General features: G+C 38.8%; 1 protein-coding gene across 1 annotated transcript; it reads left to right on the top strand.

Moving 5' to 3' along the window:
* Window positions 1–347: 347 nt before the first annotated feature.
* On the top strand, window positions 348–1,292 carry LOC119826601 (U1 small nuclear ribonucleoprotein A). The gene has a single exon (XM_038348007.1). The coding sequence runs from the start codon at window positions 428–430 to the stop codon at window positions 1,271–1,273; it is 846 nt and encodes a 281-aa protein (XP_038203935.1). The 5' UTR covers window positions 348–427; the 3' UTR covers window positions 1,274–1,292.
* The last annotated feature ends 20,974 nt before the right edge of the window (window positions 1,293–22,266 follow it).

Below are 22,266 nucleotides of genomic sequence, written 5' to 3'. Positions count from 1 at the left end.
TGACTAGCACCAATAGTCTCAGACACATTTACTGAAATCTACAGCTAAATTATGTAAAAAAGTAGACACTGTTTTTTTTTTGTTTTGTTTTGTTTTCTAAGACACGTCTGAAGTCATGAAAAATATCAACCTTGTTGACCAGATAGAAAGATATATGTGTATTTTACTTTATTGGTCAGATAAACAAATATCTTTAGACAAGTTAACGTCTTTGATTCTGTTTACATGTCTGAAAAATAGTGTTAAATATTCATATGGGGATTTGGCAGGCGCTGAGGCCGGGGACTTACCCGAACAGTCAAAACCTACCGAGTTTGCGCGTGGCGAGCATCTCGCGGAGAGGGAAACCGGGGCCAGGACAGGAAGCCGTGTGCCTGAGCAGGGGAGCGTGGCAGGCGCGGCGGCTCAGCTGTGAGCATCTCACACCATGGCAGTTCCTGAGACCCGTCCCAACCACACTATTTATATCAACAATCTCAATGAGAAGATCAAGAAGGATGAGCTCAAGAAGTCCCTGTATGCCATCTTCTCCCAGTTTGGCCAGATCCTGGATATTCTGGTGTCTCGGAGCCTGAAGATGAGGGGCCAGGCCTTTGTCATCTTCAAGGAGGTCAGCAGTGCCACTAATGCCCTGCGTTCCATGCAGGGGTTCCCCTTCTACGACAAGCCCATGCGCATCCAGTATGCTAAGACTGACTCGGACATCATTGCCAAGATGAAGGGCACCTTTGTGGAGAGGGACCGCAAACGAGAAAAGAGGAAGCCCAAAAGTCAGGAGACACCAGCTGCCAAAAAAGCTGTTCAGGGTGGGGCAGCTGCCCCCGTGGTGGGCGCTGTTCAGCCTGTACCGGGTATGCCACCGATGACTCAGGCTCCCCGCATCATGCACCACATGCCAGGTCAGCCTCCTTACATGCCACCACCTGGCATGATCCCGCCACCGGGCCTTGCTCCTGGCCAGATCCCGCCTGGGGCCATGCCCCCGCAGCAGCTCATGCCTGGACAGATGCCGCCTGCCCAGCCTCTCTCCGAGAATCCACCCAATCACATCCTGTTCCTAACCAATCTGCCTGAGGAGACCAACGAGCTCATGCTGTCCATGCTTTTCAACCAGTTCCCTGGTTTCAAGGAGGTGCGTCTGGTCCCCGGGCGGCATGACATTGCCTTTGTGGAGTTTGACAACGAAGTGCAGGCTGGGGCAGCACGAGATGCCCTGCAAGGCTTTAAGATCACGCAGAACAATGCCATGAAGATCTCTTTTGCCAAGAAGTAGCGCCTTCCCCCATGGGGCGTCCCGGTCCCTATTCTGGGGCTGCCCCTTACCCCCCACCCCCTTGGCTCAGTCCCTGAAGGTAAGTCCCCCTTGGGGGCCTTCTCAGAGCCGCGTGTGAGTGTGTGGTTGCCACACAGCATTGTACCCAGAGTCTGTCCCCAGACATTGCACCTGGCGCTGTTAGCTTGTGATTAAAGTGGTTTTATCGAGAAAAAAAAAATATTCATATGGGTACAGCCTAAAAATTAGTATAGACCTTCAATATTAGCTGCTCAAGAAGTTAAAACATGAGAGTGTTAAGTTCAAACTCCGTGGTTCAAGATCAGTTCTGTTAATAGAGTGAGACCCATGTGAACAATGAACAACAGTAAAACTCCAGGTAGGATTTTTCTCTTTTAAGCCTTCAGGAAGAGAACATAAATGAAAAATCTAGTTTTATCTGTAGACATCAATGACAATAATAGTAAAATCAGGCAGTAAATAAAAGACATTTCTTACCATGAAATCATAATTATCCATTAATAATAAATTTTTTAAAAAAGCTTTCAATGTTCAGTAAAATGTCTTATAGGGCAGCATTTTTGTTTGTTTGTTTTTTAAATCTTAATAACTTAAGAAAGCAAATCCCACGAGTGTGTGCTGTGTCAGTTGCCCCAGTGTTTTATCAGATTAAACACTTCACTAAGGACAGAGTATGGTGACTTAATCTATGTGGAGTAAAGAATATTTTGAAAAAAAGAATCAGTTGATTAATTTATGGTGAAAGACATCTCTTAACTCCATTTTTTTTTCTGTAGATGCCTCCGAGGATGGAACAGAAAATTGCAAAAGCATTTGCAAGCTGAAGACAGACGGCTCATCACACAAGATGGCTTTATGAAAGTTTCCGAGCTCTATGTGTTGAGAGACAATTAATCTGCTAGATGCTTTTGTCTCGACATCAGAGTCTCCTGTACAAAAAGAGCTATTGATCAGTGTTTTCTGCTGACTACTATCATCATCTCTGTCAGGTGCACTGCTTTAGCTCACAAAGAAACCCTTTGAGGTCTCATAAATAAGCCCACGACAGTCTTACCATCAGAAGGTCTGTGGGTTGGGTACGATGCTGCTAGAGGAAGCATTACTTAGTAGGCACATGGAAAATTTTGGAAAAAAGCCTAAAACAGTATTGGCTTTGAATGATTTATGCAAGGGCAGGAACATGACTGAAACCCGGGTAAGTAACTAACTCCTTACTACAGGACAAACAGTCATTGTACGAAGGCATCAGACCATAAAGCATACTGATACTACCTGGTAGGCAGCAACACCCTGCCATCTTCCAAAGGCAGAGGAGCCACTTCTGAATTTATTATACACATTAATTTGATTGCATAGTGATATATTCATTTGACAGATTTCCACAGGTCTAATTGAAGGGTGGGCTTAAAGCCACCTGATTACTGATTACATTTCATTTATTCTATCCCAGTGTATTTGTGTAGATAAATTAGATGTAATTTCCAAGTAATAAAACTTAAGTGGTGTAAAATCTCAAGGTTGCTAGATTGAAAATGAATGGAGATACTTAACCACATCATCGAGTGCTGTGAGTTATTGAAGCAGGCAGTGTGTATCAGTGTCAGAAACACAGAGTACGAATGGAATACTTATCTTTTCTGACTTGGTTTTGTGAGGTCCACATACATTCTCATAGTAGAGGATGCTGATTCTTCAACTCAGGATGAGTTTATTTTCACAAACTATCCAGGGTTGTTTTTAAGAAAACTAGCAAGATGGTAAGATTGAATATTGAGTGATAGACACTCATAGGTTATGACAACTACGTCCTATGGTGTGTACATAAGCCAAAGAAGGTTTTTACTCCCTGTTCTTTCTAGGACAATCCAAATCCCAAAAATGTGACTAGATCAAGGTTGTTTGCTTCTGTCACCTTACATGAAGACATTTTAAAGTACATAAGTCATTATTTACCATAGTATGAATTAACATCTGATAAAATATATATTTATGGAAATATAATAATATATTTTTATTAAACATAAATTATTTTCCTGTTTCAAAAAAAACCACCCCCCCAAAAAAAACCAAAAAAAAACCCCAAATATAGTAGTACATGAATTAAGAGGTGAAATACTCTTTGTATTAAGAAATATCACATAAATAGAAGGCTGTCATTTGGGTTTGATATATTTCTTTTATTGTGGTTCCTTAATGATAATAAATGATACTATAATTATAATAAAAGTTCACTACTTTCAATGGTTTGGCCCTAATACATTTTAAGTACTCTACAGGAATGTGGACAAACTTTTAGAATTCTGAACTGTTAATTCATATTGGGTGACTGAGATGCAATGTGGAAGGAGACGGGCAGAAAAGACTGATGGTGATTGTTCTAGAAACTTGAACCCACCGCACTGTCAGCAAAGAGAATGTGTGCAGGAGTCTTCCTGGCATGTGCCTCCATCGCTTTCTTGGTCAAGTGTATGTGTGTGTGTGTGTATGTGTGTGTGTGTGTGTGTGTGTGTGGTGTGTTTGTGTGTGTGAGAGAGAGACAGAGACAGAGACAGAGACAGAGACAGAGTGTGTAACCTGAGGTATCTGCAGAGGACTAGTTTATTTCTTCCTTTCTTCCCTCCCTCCCTCCCTCCCTCCCTCCCTCCCTCCCTCCCTCCCTCTTTTCTTTCTTCCTTCCTTTCCTTCTTTCTTTTTTCTTTCTTTCCTTTTTAATTGTTCTATCTAGCACTGGGAGTCCAAGTATACTGGAAGACTCATATTTGACAATTTTGCCTTCTGGTATTTGAGTAAAATGAGACTATTCTAAGGTTTGTGAAAGGCATTATTTAAAGTCCCATTTCTCAACCCTGCCAGAACCTCAAGGTTAATTCTGTTAGTGGCAACATCTTCAGGCTTCCTCTGTTTACATCCCCTTCACTGCCTTATTTCCAGTAAGCAGTGCTCCTTGTTACTGTCTGTAATCCACTATAGTTACCTGTCTTCATGATATATTTGTTCATTCTCAAAAAATGATACTTTTATTTTTAAAATATCACATTACTTCTAAAAGATTTATTTCTATATATTCCCACTTTTATTTAGGCTATCTGCTTTATTTTATCTAGTTTATTATCTTTTCCAGCATGGCAACTGACTTGTGACATATTTAATAAGTTCAATAAATGTAGCTTAAGGTGGGAAGCTGAGATAAGCCCAACCACAAGTGTTTGTAAGATCCAGTTATATTTATTGTTCTTTCTGAAGTTATACTAAATTGTTTGCAGCTGAAATGCTATCAATAAAATTAATCAGAGTTTATAGTGTAATGCAATATCCACCAAACTTAACTTTTTCATAAACTGGGGAAAAAAAGAATAGAAAAGAAAAGAAACTTGGGCTTAATACAGTATTTCTTTCAAAAGAAAATCTAATAATATTTATAACTCAGCTTAAATTTCACAATACACCTTTATATGTCATCTTTCTATATAAAATAAAATTTCACTCCTTGAAAGTTTGTTTTTCCTAGGAATATATCTTTTTTCTGTATAGCTCATGAGATGATATGTATTTTACTGTGAAAATTTGATTCAAAGTGTTAAGATGACCCAGTAGAGCAGGAATGTTTCCTAGCATGCAAACAAGTTTGGAAGCTCATAGAAACACATATTTAAATAATTAAATACAAAATTTTAGCAAAATGAAAAATAGCTCTTTCCTAAACCAAGTTTTTTTTCCCAATGGCATTTTGCGAGTCTTCTGGAGATAAAAAGATAAAAAGAAAGAACTAAAAAAGAAAAAGAGAAAGAAAAAGAAGAACTTGATTAGTATTAGAGAGGGTAGGGGAAGGGAAGAGGGAAGAGAGGGAAGCAAGGAAAGAGAACAGACACACACACACACACACACACAGAGAGAGAGAGAGAGAGAGAGAGAGACAGAGAGAGAGAGAGACAGAGACAGAGACAGAGACACAGAGAGAGAGACAGAGAGAGGTGGGGAGAAGGTAAGAGAGGGAGGAAGGGAGATAGATTAGTTGGTGTTTTGAAATTAAATTTTCTTTTGGTCAGAAAACATTCTAATGGAAGTAACTATTTTCAAGACTTGATCTGCTGACAATTCAGGATGCTAATTTCTGTGAATACATGTGCAAAAATTTTCTGTTATTGTTTTTCATAATCTTGCTATTTTTATTTTTAGCAAACAATGCCAAACACAGCCATCACAACAAAAACTTCCTCAATCACTGTCTCTATTATATGTATATTCATGGCCAATTAACTCCTGCAGCATGAACCAGTTGTGTGAGGTTATGTTCCCCTTCAAAAATTTATAGTCTTCTATATATCCACTTGCTGATATACTTAATGAAATTAAATTGCAAGATGGGAGTCCATCTACTTCAAGATACAGCTATATCATTCTTGGGCATATACCGAAAGGATGCTTCGTTCTGCCCCAGAGGTACTTGCTCAACCATGTTTATTACTGCTCTATTCATATAACCAGAAACTGGCAACAACCTAGATGTTCCTCAACAGAAGAATGGGTAAAGAAAATGTGGAAAATTTATTCAACAGTGTATAACTCAGCCATTAAAAATAATAAAATCATTAAATTTATAGGCAAATGGATGAAAATTTATAAAAAAGTCATGTTAAAAACATCAGACTCAAAAGGGCAAATATGGTATGTAGTTGTATATATATAATATATATATATATATATATATATATATATATATATATGTATGTAAGGTCAATGATAACCAAGCTATAATCTATAGAAACACAGAGAGGGCAAGGGACTAGAGGAGCGGAAGATAGCTCTCAGTAGAAAAGGTAAATACAATAGATAGGTATGAAAGTATTTGATGCTTGAAGGGAGGGTCAAGAGGGGAGAAAAAGGGAAGAGGGGGACAAGGAAGAGAATGAAACCTAAAATTAAGTGGTATTTGAGAAGAAATTTGGAAATCTAATACAGTAGCAACTTCTTAAATATATATATATATTAAGTATATATATATATATATATATGAAGTTGTATATATATATTTATGAAAACAATTTTAATAAAGTCATCAAATCATGGAGATAACAGATCCTCAACTTGTCAACAAATGAAGCTTCCAGGACTCAGAATGACTTATATCTAATTGAGTTGTTGGTCAAAGGGGTCCAATGGGAATCCTCAAACAACCCAGGTTGGTGCCAAGAGCATAGGTTGCTCTCCACAACTGACAGAAAGTCTCCGTTACTGAAGACAGCACCTAAACAACACAATGAACATGGAAAAGTTGAGTTGATAATTACAAAGTGCCTTCACCTCTATGTAGTAGTGTCTTTGGTATTGGAAGGTACTTTGCCTGCTACCAAAAGAGAAACAAACTCCATGCCAGTCACAAACCCCTTGATCTACCATGTTGTTCTGCCTGTAAGATATACTAGAGCAATAGTGGCACATAGTTTGTAGGAGTAACCAACCAATATCTTATTTGACTAAAGGTCTGTTTCACAAGATGGATCCCATACTTGACATTGCCTAGGTGACTAAGAACCTGAAACTAGATAGCCCAGGGACCTAGGGTAAAATCAAAATCAAATACCCCTAGTCTAGAAGGAGAAGGAGGAAAATAAGAAGCTATCTATAAAATGACTTCTCTTGACATTCTCCAAACTCATAGATCAATGCCTTATTTAGCCATCATCAGTGAAGCTCCCTCCTGCAGCAGATGAGAACAAATAGAGTGATCCACAGTCAGATATTAGGCAGAGAGTGAGTGATCCTGAAACACCCAGCAGGAAACACCCACTAAATTTCTCTTCTCAGGGCTTAAGAAACAGTATGGAAAAGGAGTTGGAAAGAGTGTAAGAGCCAGAGAGGATGGAAGACATCAAGAAAACAAAGCCCACTAAATCAGCTTGATTGTCTTCGTTAGGGTTACTATTGCTCTGATAAAACACCAAGAGTAAAGCAACATTGGGAAGAAAGAGTTTATTTGGCTTATATTTCTGTGTTACTCTTCACCTTTAAAGGAAGTCAGGACAGGAATTCAGACTAAGAACCTACAGTCAGGAACCGACAAGACCATGGAGGAGTCCTGTTTACTGGCTTGCTCCCCGTGACATGCTCACCCAGTTCTCTTACAGAACTCAGGCCCACCCATCCAACCCAAGCATGGCAGCACTCACAATTGTCTAGGCCTTCCCCATCATTTCCCAATTAAGAAAGTGTCCAGCAGGTCGATCTTATGGAGGCATTTTCTTTATTGCATTTCCCTCCTCTCAGATAATTTTTGCTTGTGTGAAGTTGACATAAAACTAATCAGCAAGATGATCAAAGTTCATGTGAACTTACAGAGACGGAGACAGCATGTACAAGTCCTACAAAGCCCTGCACTATATTCTCAGTGTACGTATTATGACTTTCAGTTTAGTGTTTTTTGGGATTCTTGAGTGCAGAAAAAAAAGGGGGGGCTTCTCTGATTCTGGTGTTTTCTCTTGGGTTCTTTTCCTTTGTTTTGTTCAATTCCAATGTGTTAATTTTTGTTTTGCTTTATTTTATGTTATTATTATTATTATCTCATGAATCTATTTGGGTTCTTAAAAGAAACAGAAAGAAACTGGATACATAAAGGACAGAATGTAGGGATGACATTTGAGGAATATAGGAAGAAGAAACCACAATCGGTATACTATGAAGAAAAAAATCTATTTTTTTTTATTAAAAGGAAAAAGAAATACAAAGGATCTCAGGCCTTATAACCTGAGTTCTGAATTCCTTTTCCAAGCCACACATGGTAAAAGCCAATAACTGTCTCTCTCAAGATGTGTTCTGATATCCAAACACACGTTTGTACAAATACACACAATCTCTCTCTCTCTCTCTCTCTCTCTCTCTCTCTCTCTCTCTCTCTCTCTCTCTCTCACACACACACACACACACACACACACACACTCACGCAGAGAGACACACTCACACAGAAAGACACATACATATACCTCAGAAAAACATAAAAATAAATAAAAACACAATGAAAAGTTAGAAAAATATATGGATAAATGTGTGCAAATCAATCATCCCAAGAAGAAAATTATTTCAAAGAATTAAGAAACTCTATATCATAAGAAACATTCTGAGCAAGTTGAATGCCACTTTTCCTTTAAAGCAAATGTGGCAGCAACAGGAGAAAAACTTTGAATCACTAATGTTGTCCCAAATGTAGAAAAACTAGATTTGCTATGACATAATCAGAGTTTGTTGCCTCACTCATTCTCAAATATGCATGGAAAATAGATACAATGATAACATATGTATACTATTGACATCTGTGTTTTCACTGTTAAATCTTTATGTTAATTACTGTGTTCCATAACATATCCTCAACATGATTTATAAGATTTCTCCACATATTTTTATAAAGATTGTTTTTCTATTTTCTCTTCTACATAATGAGATAACTATTTTGATATAGAGAGCCCTTTTTGACAATAAAAATAACTCTCTTAAAATGCATAACAAAAGTATTTTTTTGAAAAAAATATGTCTTATATGGTATAATGTTTTATATATATATATACACAGAAACACACATATAATACATACTGCTATATATACATATATATATATACACATACATATGTACGTAAATATATGACTTGTTTTAGTGATCTTTTAAAAATTAATTAATTAAATTCTCAGAAAGGGTAAGGCACATTGTTTTGGGGAAGGTCCAAGGTCCTCCCTACTGTTTCTAGCTGAACTAGGTATTGATCCAAAGAGAATAGGTTCCCAAAAGGCCAGTATATGCAGTAGGGATAAATCTACTGCCATGCAGCTGTCAACCACACTCAGAGGGACTAGCTTGGTCTTATGTTTGTTCTTTCTGTAAAAACAAGGAAAATTTTAAGGAACTTTTTGCTTGCTTAGGAGCTGATTAGGACACTGGGTTCAAATGCAAGACGCCAATACTGGTTGAAAACAGAATATCTGCAAAATTCAAGATGTCATTGTTTTTTACCGCTGAGTAGTATTCTAGCATGTATATATTCCACAGTTTCTTCATCCATTCTTCCACTGAAGGGCATCTAGGTTGTTTCCAGGATCTGGCTATTACAAATAATGCTGCTATGAACATAGATGAGCATATGCTTTTGTTGTATGATTGGGCATCTCTTGGGTAGATTCCCAATAGTGGAATTGCTGGGTCCTGGGGTAGGTTGATCCCGAATTTCCTGAGAAAACGCCACACTGCTTTCCAAAGTGGTTGCACAAGTTTGCATTCCCACCAGCAATGGATGAGTGTGCCCCTTACCCCACAACCTCTCCAGCAAAGGTTATTATTGGTGTTTTGGATTTTAGCCAATCTGACAGGTGTAAGATGATATCTCAAAGTTGTTTTGATTTGCATTTCCCTGATAGCTAGGGAGGTTGAGCATGACCTTAAGTGTCTTTTGGCCATTCGAACTTCTTCTGTTGAGAATTCTCTGTTCAGTTCAGCGCCCCATTTTTTAATTGGGTTAATTGGCATTTTACCATCTAGTCTCTTGAGTTCCTTATATATTTTAGAGATCAGACCTTTGTCAGTTGCAGGGTTGGTGAAGATCTTTTCCCAGTCAGTAGGCTGCCTTTGTGTCTTAGTGACATGGAAATAGAAAACACTATTCTGAGTGAGGTAACCCAGACCCAAAAAGATGAACATGGGATGTACTCACTCATAATCGGTTTCTAGCCATAATTAAAGGACATCGAGCTTATAAATTTGGGATCCTTGAGAAGATAATAAGAAGGTGAACTCCCAAAAAAAGATATAGTAATCCTCCTGGATATTGGAAGTAGACACGATCGCCAGGCAAAATTGGGAACTTGAGGGTTGGGCGAGACTGGGCCAAGGGAAGATGGGGAGAGAAAAGTGTGAAGGGGAGAATGGGGGGAGCTCGGAGGAATGGGGTGCTTGGGATATAGGAAGGGTGGATATGGGAGCAGGGAAGCATATATCTTAATTTAAGGGGCTACCTGAGGGTTGTCAAGAGACTTGACCCTAGAGGGGTTCCCAGGTTTCCAGGGAGACGCCCCCAGTTAGTTCCTTGGGCAGCTGAGGAGAGGGAGCCTGAAAAGGCTAGTTCCTATAGCCATACTGATGAATTTCTTGCATATCACCATAGAACCTCCACCTGACGATAGATGAAGAAAATGACAGAGCCCCACATTGGAGCACCGGACTGAGCTCCCAAGGTCCTGATGAGGAGCAGAAGGAGAGAGAACATGAGGGAGAAAGTCAGGAACGTGAGGGGTGCGTTCACTCATGGAGACGGTGGGACAGAACTAAAGGGAGATCACCAACTCCAGTTGGGATGGGACTGATGGATCATGCGACCAAACCCGTCTCTCTGAATGTGGCCAACAGCGGGGGCTGACTGAGAAGCAAAGGACAATGGCGCTGGGCTCTGATTCTTCTGCATGGACGGGCTCTGTGGGAGCCTTCTCAGCTTGATCGATCACCTTCCTTGACCTGGGGGGAGTTGGGAGGACATTGGTCTTAGCATAGAGTGGGGAACCCTGATGGCTCCTTGGCCTTGAGAAGGAGGGAGGGGAGGTATGGGTGGAGGGGAGGGGAGGGGAGGGAAGGGAGAGAAGGAGGGGAGGGAGGGGGGAGGAGGAGGGAAGGAGATGGAAATTTTTAAATAAAAAAAAAAAAAAAAAAAAAAAAAAAACCAACAGAATATCTGACTAGGACGCTGAGCTCAGAGCGCAGACCACAAAGTGCCCCTGGCATCCTGGCAGTAGACCCACCTGTTGACACCTAGCTTTGTGGTCTATCAGGGAGCAGAAAAGTCGACCCGCTTCTGGGAGGGCATGTGGGAGGCAGAGCCTGCTAGATGTAACCGCTTTGGGGAGGGGGCTTGTTAGAGATAAGGCACAGGTGCTGTTATGTAAGACTAACTCCTTTGACCCAAAGTGAACCCGGCTTGCGGTTTTTGCCTATATAATGTCAACCCCAAATGATAACGAGGCTCTCCTCCCTACTGTGCTGCTAAGTGTAGGGGAAAAGACCCCAGCCTGGATGAATAGAGCTCCGCATAAACCTTGTTTTTTCATTCTGGACTTGACTGGATCCTGGTGGTTTTTCTGGGGGCCTCTACTTGGACACAATACTTCTTCAACAGGATTCCCCAAGCACTGCATAATGTTTGGCTGTGGGTCTTTGTATCTATTTTAATCAGTTGATGGATGAAAACTCTCTGGTGACAACTGGGTTAGGCACCAATCTATGAATATAGCACAGAGTTATTAGGCATTATTAAGTTGAGGTGGTTTTTCTTTATCTTTTTTTTTTTTTTTTTTTTTTTTTTTTTTTTTTTTTTTTTTTGCCAGTGATGTTTGGTTCCCTCCTAGGTCTCTGGGATATCAAGACTCTGGGTCCTGGCATTCCAGGCAGATTCAGGCGTGTGCTCAGTGTCAGGGTCAGGATCTCAGGATGTACCAGGCATTGGCTGGCCACTCTCACAATTTCTGTGTCACCTTTACCCCAGCATATCCCATAAGCAGTACAGGATGTAAGTCGAAGGTGATGTGGCTGGGTTGACATCCCATTCCCTCCCCTGGAAGTCTTGTCTGCTCACAGGAGATGGCCAGTTCACACTGTGTATTCACTGTTTCTAGGAATCTCAACTGGTATGGCCCTTGTGGATTTCAGGGAGTTTTCCTTGTAACAGGTTACTACATCAAACAGAAATGTCACTCTTTCCAGTGCCTCTTTTTGTACTCTCATTCCATCCCCCACCTGATCCCTCATGTTCCCATCCCCACTTGCTCTGAGGCAATCCAGAAAATCTCTTCTCTTTCCCTTTCTCAAGAGAGATCTAAGCATCCCCCTCCCCCGTGGCCTTCTTTTTACTTAGTATCTCTGTGTCTGTGGATTGTAGAATGGTTATCCATTACTTTTCAACTAATATCCACTTACAAATGAGTACATTGTGTAAATGTACCACATTTTCTTCATCTCTTCCTTGGTTGAGGGACATCTACGTTGTTTCCAGGTTCCAGGTATGACAAATAAAGCCATTATCCTTTATAAATAAAACAAGTATCCTTGTGGCATGATTGAGCATCTTGCAGGTATATGCCCAAGAGTGATATAGCTGGGTCTTGAAGTAAATTTTTCAGAGAAATCACCATTTTGATTTCCAAAGTGGCTGTACAAGTTTGTACTCCCACTGGCAAGACAGAGTGTTCTCCCTTGCTCCATATTCACTCCAGCATGAGCTGTCTCTTGTATTGTAAATTTTAGCCATTCTGACAGGTGTAAGATTAAATCTCAGAGTCATTTTGACTTGCATTCTCCTGATTCTTAAGAATATGAAACTTTCTGTAGGGCTGCGTTTGCAGAGAGATACTGTTTAAATTTTACTTTGTCATGAAATATATTGTTTTCCTCATCTATGGTGATTCAAACTTTTGGTGGGTATAGTAGTCTGGCTGGCATCAAAGGTTCCTTAGAAGTCAGCAAGACATCAGTCCGTGACCTCCTGGATTTAGGGTTTCCATTGAGAAGTTTGTTGTGATTCTAATAGGTAGGTCTGCCTTTATTTGTTACTTGACCCTTTTCCCTTGCAGCTATTAATATTCTTTCTTTGTTCTGTATGTTTACTGTTTTGATTATTATGTGGTACACAGATTTTCTTTTCTGATCCAATCTATTTGGTGTATGCTTCTTCTACCTTTATAGGTATCTCCTTTTTTTTTTTTTTAGGTTAGAATTTTTTTTTTCTATGATTTTGTTAAATGTTTTCTCTAGACTTTTAAACTGGGATTCTTTTCCTTCTTTTACTCATATTATTCCCATGGTTGTTCTTTTTATAGTGTCCCAAACTTCCTGGATGTTTTGTGTTAGAAGGTTTTTAGATTTGCCATTTTCTTTTACTGATGAATCCGTTCTTTCTGTGGTATCTTCAATGCCTGAGATTCTTTCTTCCAACTCTGGTATTCTGTTTGTGATTCTTGTTTCTGAAGTTCCTGTTCACTTATCCAAACTTTTCATTTCCAGGAATTTCTTTACTTTGTATTTTCTTTATTGCTTTTATTTTGGTTTTCAGGTCTTGAGTATTTTCATTCACCTGTTTTTTGTTTTTTGTTTTTTTTTTTTGTTGTTGTTGTTGGTTTGTTTGTTTTCTTGTCTTAGTTTCCTTGGCATTTTTAAATGATTTATTGGTTTCCTCCCAATTTTTGTTTGTCTTTTCCTTGAATTCTTTAAGGACCTCTATCATCTTCATAAGGTTGCTTTCTTGTGCTTCATCTGCTTTGGAATAATCAGGTCTTGCTGTAGTAGAATAGCTGTGGTCTGGTGGAACCATATTGCCCTGTTTGTGGTTGTCTACAGTCTTACACTAGCATTTAAGCATCTGGTTTTAGTATTATTATAAGTCTAGGTCCTGATTTCTGAGTTTCTCTTTGTTGGGTGAGTATTCTGTTCCTTTGTTTCATTTATCTTTTGATGTTCTAGTTGTGGCTTGGATTTCTAGTGACCTTCCTGACTTCTGATCTAGTAGGGAGTCTCTGTCAAATTTTGGAGCTGGTCTTCTGGTGGTCAGTTTGGCCTTTGGTTCAACAATGGGTCTCCTTTCTTCTGACTAGTGCGGCCTGTTTTTCTGACTGCTGTCATCTGCATTTGTTCTTCCTATTGGTGTGGTCTCTACCTGAGATGCTAGAGTCCATTCCTCAGACTGGTGCGGTCCATTTTGAGCAGTGGAATTCTGTAGTAGTTGGGGGCAGGATCCAACAAACGTGAGGGTGATGAAGAAGGAGGTGATGGGTCACTCTGAGGGATGGTTTCTGGGGATCTGAATATAGGAAGAGGGACAGCTCAGCTGGCGAACAGGGAGCTCACTTGTTCTTCTGACTCCAAACAACTTTTCAATTATCCATTCAGTTTATTTTATTCTTAAACATTCTACTTTTCCTATGAAAATTTATGGTCTCTTCATTTGACCTAATATTCATCAAAGGTTTTCTGGACACATTGTTATGAAATAACTATGTTTTATGGATATGGTTTTAAATAACATTGTGCAGAACTTTCAAGAAAGCCATTATACATTTTTGTTGTTTTGCTTTGTTTTTGTGTTTTGAGACAGGGACTCACTATTATATAGTTCTGGCTGTTCGGGAATTTGATATGTATACAAGACTAGCCTTGAATTTATAGAGATCCAGCTACTTCTGCTTCCAAATGTTGGAACTAAAAGCATCCATCCATGTTCCAAAGGCTGGAACATCTGCCGTCCATCATCCATTATACTGGGGTTTTTGTGGCTAGTTATTAGCAGTAAACTGATGTTCTACAGTGCATGTTGATGCTGCAGATCATATGTCCCTTTCAACAAATGAATTTGTTTCATTTAAATACTAACCTTGATTGATATAGATTTATTATAATTGCTGCATTGCACAACAATATACAATAATTGCTGAGCCATCTTTTCACAAGCCACTTATCAGAACCAAGAAATCTGATAAAGGCTAAACCAAAAGGCAAGGCTTTTTGGCATTATTGCTTTGTGAATAAAGTGGCTGTCTTTTGCTGTAGGCTTCTTGCTGTAGCTCACTCACTTTTTGGTAAATATTTGAGAATTATTTCCCACAGTTCAGAACTGTTTTATGGAAACAGTTCCCTACTCTGCCCTCCGTTCCTTTACCATGGGTAAATGCAGAGATCTTCCTGCAATTATCTTTATCAGCGGGCATTTGGTCAGTGCTTAGAATCCAGGCATAGAGCATTTCATCTATGATATTCACAGATATCCAAGGCCATAGAATTACTACGTTTCCAACTTTTACTCCAAGGCCAGAATGGCTGATAACAGCATACACATGGCTTGAGCATATGTGAGATCCCAAAACCTTGCCACCACAGTAACATGCTTCCCTAAACAAAGCCATACCTACTCCAAGAAAACCACACCTCCTTATGTGTGACTCCATTTGTGGGCCGTTTTCTTTCATACCACCATTATACATATATTAAATATTAAATAATATATATTCAAGTGATGTTAAAATAACATGTTTTCCTATAGTTTTTTTTCAGTCATCTTAGTGTTCTTTACCCCCATTTCCTTTCTCTCCCTTAGTATCATCCTTTCTCCCTTGCTCCAGATGCCTACAATCAAGTTTTTTAGGTGCCCTTCTATATCAACTTTATCTTGTTACCCCCATCTCTAGAGAGTCTTCTTCCCCTCACCAATGGTCTTTTTTTCCTTTTCTGATATCTCCCATTACTCCAGGTCATATATACATATCTAAAGACTCAGAGCTAAGATCCCCAAACAGTAGACTATGTGGTGTTTGTCCTTTGAGTCTGAGTCACCTCACTTAGTGTATTACTTTTCTGGTTTCAACCATTTTCCTGAAAATTTTATAAATTTATTTTACTTTACAACTAAATAGCATTTCATTGTGTGCATGCATTACATTTTTAGTATCCACTCATTGGGTGAATAGTTAGGTTGTGTCTGCACAACCTAAGCTTTGTGAATAGAGTGGCTATGAACATGCCTGAGGAGGTTATCTGTGGCACAGCATGCTGAGTCTTTTGAGGATATGCCAAGGTATGCTCTAGCTGGTTATACGGTAGATCTACTTTTAGCTTTTTAAGAAACTTTCAAGTTGATTTCCATAGGGACTGCATAAACTTACAATCTCACCAACAGTGAATGAGGCCCACCCCCATTTCCCACACCTTCAGCAGCAATTGCTGTCACTACTTTCCTTGATCTTGACTGTTCTGTCTGGGGTGGGATGAAATCTCGAAGCAGTTTTTTTTTTTCATTTTTTTATTAAATTATATAAGTTTACATATTTTCACCTCCTCACCTCCTCCCATTTCCCATTCCCTCCCTCTATCTCCCCTCCCCCTCCCTCCAGTCCAAGGAGCAGTCAGGGTGCCCTGCCCTGTGGGAAGTCCAAGTTCCTCCCCCATCCATCCAGGTCTAGGAAGGTGAGTTTCCAAACAGACTAGGTTCCCACAAAGCCAGTACATACAGTAGAATCAAAACCCAATGCCATTGTCCTTGGCTTCTCAGTCAGCCCTCCTTGTCAGCCACGTTCAGAGAGTCCAGTTTGATCACATGCTCCATCAGTCCAAGTCCAGTTGGCATTGGTGAACTCCCATTAGATCAGTCCCATTGTCTTGGTGAATGGAGACACCACTCATGTTCTTGACTTCCTTGCTCATGTTCTTCCTCCTTCTGCTCCTCATTTGGACCTTGGGAGATCAGTCCAGTGCTCCAATGTGGGTCTCTGTCTCTATCTCCATCCATCGCCAGATGAAGATTCTATGGTGATATGCAAGATATTCATCAGTGTGGCTACAGTAAAGGGCCAGTTCAGGCCGTCTCTCTTCAGCTGCTCAAGGAGCAAGCTGGGGACATCTCCTTGGACACCTGGGAACCCCTCTAGAGTCCAATCTCTTGCCTATCTTCAAATGGCTCCCTTAATTAAGATATATACTTCCCTGCTCCCATATCCATCTTTCCTATATCCCAACCATCCCATTCCCCCAAGCTCTCCCCATCCTCCCCTTCTCACTTTTCCCTCCACATCTCCCCTTACTTCCATCCTACCTCCACTCCCAAGCTCTCAATTTTTGCCTGGCAATCTTGTATACTTCCAATATCCAGGAGGATAACTATATGTTTTTCTTTGGGTTCACCTTCCTATCTAGCTTTTCCAGGATCCTGAAATATGAGCTCAATTTGGCTAGAATCCACTTATGAGTGAGTACATACCATATTCATCGTTTTGGGTCTGGGTTACCTCACTCAGAATGGTGTTTTCTATTTCCATCCATTTGCATGCAAAATTCAAGATGTCATTTTTTTACTGCTGAGTAGTACTCTAATGCATATATATTCCACACTTTCTTTATCCATTCTTCCATTGAGGGGTATCTAGGTTGCTTCCAGTATCTGACTATTACAAATAATGCTGCTATGAACATAGTTGAACAAATGCTTTTGTAGTATGACAGGGCATCTCTTGGATATATTCCCAGGAGTGGTATTGCTGGATTCTGGGGTAGGTTGATCTCAAATTTCCTGAGAAACCACCACACTGATTTCCAAAGTGGTTGCACAAGTTTGCATTCCCACCAGCAATGGATGAGTGTTCCCCTTACTCCACATCCTCTCCAGCAAAGGCTATCATTGGTGTTTTTGATTTTAGCCATTCTGACAGGTGTAAGATGGTATCTTAAAGTTGTTTTGATTTGCATTTCCCTGATCACTAAGGAGGTTGAGCATGACCTTAAGTGTCTTTTGGCCATTTGAACTTCTTCAGTTGAGAATTCTCTGTTCATATCAGTACCCCATTTTTTAATTGGGTTAATTAGCATGTTAAAGTCTAGTTTCTTGAGTTCTTTATATATTTTGGAGATCAGACCTCTGTCTGTTGGGGGTTGGTGAAGATCTTCTCCCAATCAGTAGGTTGCCTTTTTGTCTTATTGACATTTGCTTTTACATAAGCTTCTCTCTGACCACTTGGTAGCTTGTTTCTTTCTTTTTCTTTTTTTTCTGTTCCCCATGATCACTGTAGTGGATAGTATAAGATAACCTCTCTCTCTATCTCTCTTCTTTTATTCTCTTCTTCTCTTATCCCTCATATTCTCCTTTCTTCCTACCTCCTGATATTTGGCATCTTGTCTGAAATACAGTTTAGCTTGTTTGTGTTTCCTGACTAGAAATACTGACTTCTTAGCTCTAGGATCTTCAGTACTGTTCTATTTCCTTTTGAAAGTGGTTAATATTTGCTTTCTATTTTCATTTATTCTAGTGATTTGCTCTTTATTTACATGCAATGGTCATTCTATGAGGAAGATTATTGAATGAATGATGGGTAACATATGATGACGTAGGTTCTTCTAATGATTTCTGTTGTTTCTGCTGATCCTTGATGTTTCTTAGTTGTAGAATTTGAAATTGGGCTTTGATATGAGGTAGGGTTATTTGTTCAGGTGGTCTGATTGCAGTCCTTGCACACTGTTCTTTATGACCTCATAATCTGCATATCTGACTTGATGGATTCCTTCCCAAATTGAACAGTACAATATACAGGTATTTCACTGTTAACTGCTGATTGGAATTGATTTTTGTCACCCCAAAATTTGATGACATTCAAAGTGCATAAAGGAAAATGTGACTTTGCTTATGGTGACAAGCACTTTAATGACCTTGTAATTACTCAGCAGAATTTTTCCCAATTATCATGTTAAAAGCACTAGATTCACCTCCTTTTAATCTTAACTTTAAAAATGTATTATGAACCAGCTAATAATATCAAAATGACCTTTATAGTTTATTCAGATTTTTAACTCTCCTCTGAAGACGGTTTTCTATAATCTTTAGTTCATGATTTCAGAATCAAAGATCACAGTATTTTCCCTGACTCTGGTAATAAGCACTGTATTGTACCAGGGAAGTTATTCTCAAATCTTAAGTGTACTGGTACTGTAAAATTTCAGCTTATTTTAATATTAAATGCCACATTAAAAGATATTTGAAATGTCTCAAAGTTTTGCAAAATGATCTATAGGAACAAAGTAGCCTGTGGATGAAAACCTTGGTTTCAGAAGAGGAGAGCTTATTCCTGGTTTACAAGTCATGTTCATAAATGTTACATCATGCTGTCTAACAGACATGCCCTGTCTTAGGGATGTCGCTTACCTGCAGAACTTTGTGTCTCTTGCCAATTCCTCCTTTCTCAGACACAACATAAAACTAAATTAAGTTTTCTTCTTCTCTGTATTCTTCCATCTCTATACTTTTTAGAATTCACTTCTTTCTTTTCCTGAAATGTCAGTCAAAGAATGTCATTCCCTTGACTGTTTCTTATTGTTTTTAGTGCATTTCTTCCCTATCTAAAAATCTGTTTGAGAATAAAATATTAAAAGATGTGAGGACAGATTTTCATCTTAATGTACCATCTCTTAAATTTGTAGCAGAGTTCTCTACACTCTTAGGAAAGTGGGTGTTTGTGGTGGATGTGGATACTGAAACCACTTGGAGTTCTCTACACCCTTAGGAACTAAGTGGTTGTATCTGGCAGGGAGACACTGATCACCACTTAGAGTTGAAAAAGAAACTGCTTCCTTGGGTTCATTTTGAATTCATTAATAATATTCTTTAACAAGAAATCATAGTAAATTAAAGCCACTTAAAGCAACAATTTACTTTTCAATGAAATCTTAGAGCAATATACCCCTGATTAAAACAGACTACTAAATATTTTGCTTTCACATATTTTCCTGAAAACAAGCTGTTTTCCATATGCATTGCTGACATCTTAAACAGTATTGGAGGGATTTGGTTTCATGCATGAAATTTGATTTATGTGCTTATATTGATTTATTTATTACTTTTATAATGTGTGTTATGAAATATAAACCAATGTTTTCATTCAATTTCTGTTGCTATAACTGCATAATTTGGGCTACAGTTTTATTGAAGAATGTAGTTCTTTTTGTCTCATGTTTCATGATATATAGAAGCCTCAGAGCCTGGCACTGGCATCTGATAGACTTCCAGTAAGTCTTCTGGATGTGTTATGCTAAGTGGAAATCACCACATGACAGGGTGGTGTGTTTCCGCTTCAATCTCCTCTTTCCTTCCTCTTCACTTCCCTTCTCTTCTTATAAGGTGTTCATGTCTGTCAGAAACCCACAGAGATGTTAACAAGATTACATTCACATACAGCACTCACATATACACGCCAAGCATAAACCAACACCACTCACATACAACCGAAACAGGAACATACACCACCACACATCCATGCCAAAAAATGTGCATATACCACTTAATGTACCCATGCCATACACACCCTTTTTATTTAAAGATTTTGATTTCATCTTAGTTGAGTGTCTAGACTAGAGAGTGTGAAGCAGATTGGATGTCATATTACAGCCTGCTGGAATTTCCTTTTAATAGTTACATTGATTTGTTGTCAAATGCCTTCTAAATATTTATATTTAAGCCCATAAATTAGTGCTTCTTTCAGCATTGTTCAGAGAAGCGTCTATATGCAGTGAGTAACTATGAATGCAGAAAAAGTGCAGAGAATAAGTGGCTGCCAAGTGTTCAGCCCTAAACATTGAGTTTATCTTATGCCCTCAAACGCACAGTGAATATGGAAGAGGGGATGGGAATAATCTAAGAGCTGGAGGATGGGGCAAAGGGCTATGATGTGTTCTCTTTCAGACATGATGTGGCGGTTTCATTAATGAACCTCACCAGCTGTGGTTACATAAAACGACTTACACAGATGGGGCCCATCAACCCTCCTGGGCATTCACCCCTGCCATGTGACTAGGGGTAGCTAATCATTACTGGAGAGCATTACCATTTTCTTCATTGATGAACAGTCCAGGCTCAAGCAAATAACTCCCTGTTTCTACTTATTTACATAAACAAACATAATTATACACAAGGTTAAAATAAAAATAAAACAAAAAGGAAAGCAAAAAAGGAAGCTAGGTGTGAGAAAAGGATGAGTACTCGTGAGGAAGAATTCAAAAGGAATAGAAGAAGGGGTATAGGAGAGTGGTGGGGATCGGAATGAACAAAAATATTACATATTATTATCATTATAAAAAAGAAGAGTGTGCTGACTTAATAGAATATTAACTAGCGTCACTGTGACTTTTTAGGTCCAGACCAATTAGTGTAAGTCACAGTCCACTGGGAAAGATGTACATTGGAAGATAACTAGACCCAATGTCTTGCTTATATCATGAAACCAGAGAAGAAATATCGATGGGATTTAGAGCAGAATATCTCAAGAGGTATTTGAATAACTTATTGATTTGGTATCTTTTTCTGAAATACTAACTGATCTTAAAAAAGTAATATTTATGAATCACTTTTGTAAATATTTTTGATCACTGATACACACACACACACACACACACACATATATATATATAGAGAGAGAGTTGAGCGACAAGCAAAAAAAGCGTAACACATCCTTAATATGAGAAACAGATTTACAGACACCATTTGAAACAATGGTTATTAAAATGGTAATTTATAATTTGTCATTTTTTTAAATAAGCATCTGTTGTTGATCATACAGCAACATCCATATAAGTGCTTACGCTTCTAAAGTAACAGACGACAAATTTGTTTGTGGTTGGGGAACTTACACTTTAAACAATTAAAGTCAGGAACGTAAAGCTGCTTATAGATTTGGGGCTTGAAGCTTTGCATTGTGGAAGAATCTGTCAATGTGAAAGAAATATGGATCATCTAATAATAATCTGTTTATTCTTTTTGCAGACTCTGCTGTGGTATTTTATGTTTGCCATGATCCCGGAAGTCAGGATCTTTGCCCTGGTGATTTTGGCAACATATTGTCTGCTGAATATATTCCCATTTCTAAAATGTTTTCATAGTATAAGATAGAGGAGAAAAAAAGACCATTACCTACCTGGTAAACAGTTCTCACTTTTTCTCCAACTGGGACTGTGTTCCCAAAAGGTTGCCAATGTGCTTATAAAATAATCGTACCAGTTTACTTTATATATGGCGATTCCTAGAGTTTCAAATGGGTTTAAAGCTTTCTGTTTGTTGGTTGGGGAATTTGACCATTGATTGTAGGTTTTCAAATATTCAACATTTCTCTTGATATCAAACTACATTCTTTGTGATGAAAGCACTTGTACTGTCAAAGACTGTTATAATAACTGAATTAATAACACAATGTATTTTAAAATAGATGAAGAGTGTTTGGAAGGACTGAAGAAAAGATGTGGTGGATATACTTGGAATACTATTTATTCTGGTCCTCTTGTAAATCTGTATGGTGCATTAGTTTACTAATTGCGATATTTTTAGGATGCTATGGATCAACTAGGAATCTTCTATATGTTTTCCAAGTACTTTAAGGTTGAGCTGTGAACCTACTTTTTAAGATGAAGAAATATTTTTTGTCCGGCAATCTTGTCT

Source organism: Arvicola amphibius, chromosome 11 (assembly GCF_903992535.2).
Source record: "Arvicola amphibius chromosome 11, mArvAmp1.2, whole genome shotgun sequence".
Lineage (NCBI taxonomy): Eukaryota > Metazoa > Chordata > Mammalia > Rodentia > Cricetidae > Arvicola > Arvicola amphibius.
The sequence above is the reverse complement of the archived record's forward strand: the minus strand, read 5'-3'. Positions and strand labels throughout refer to the sequence as shown.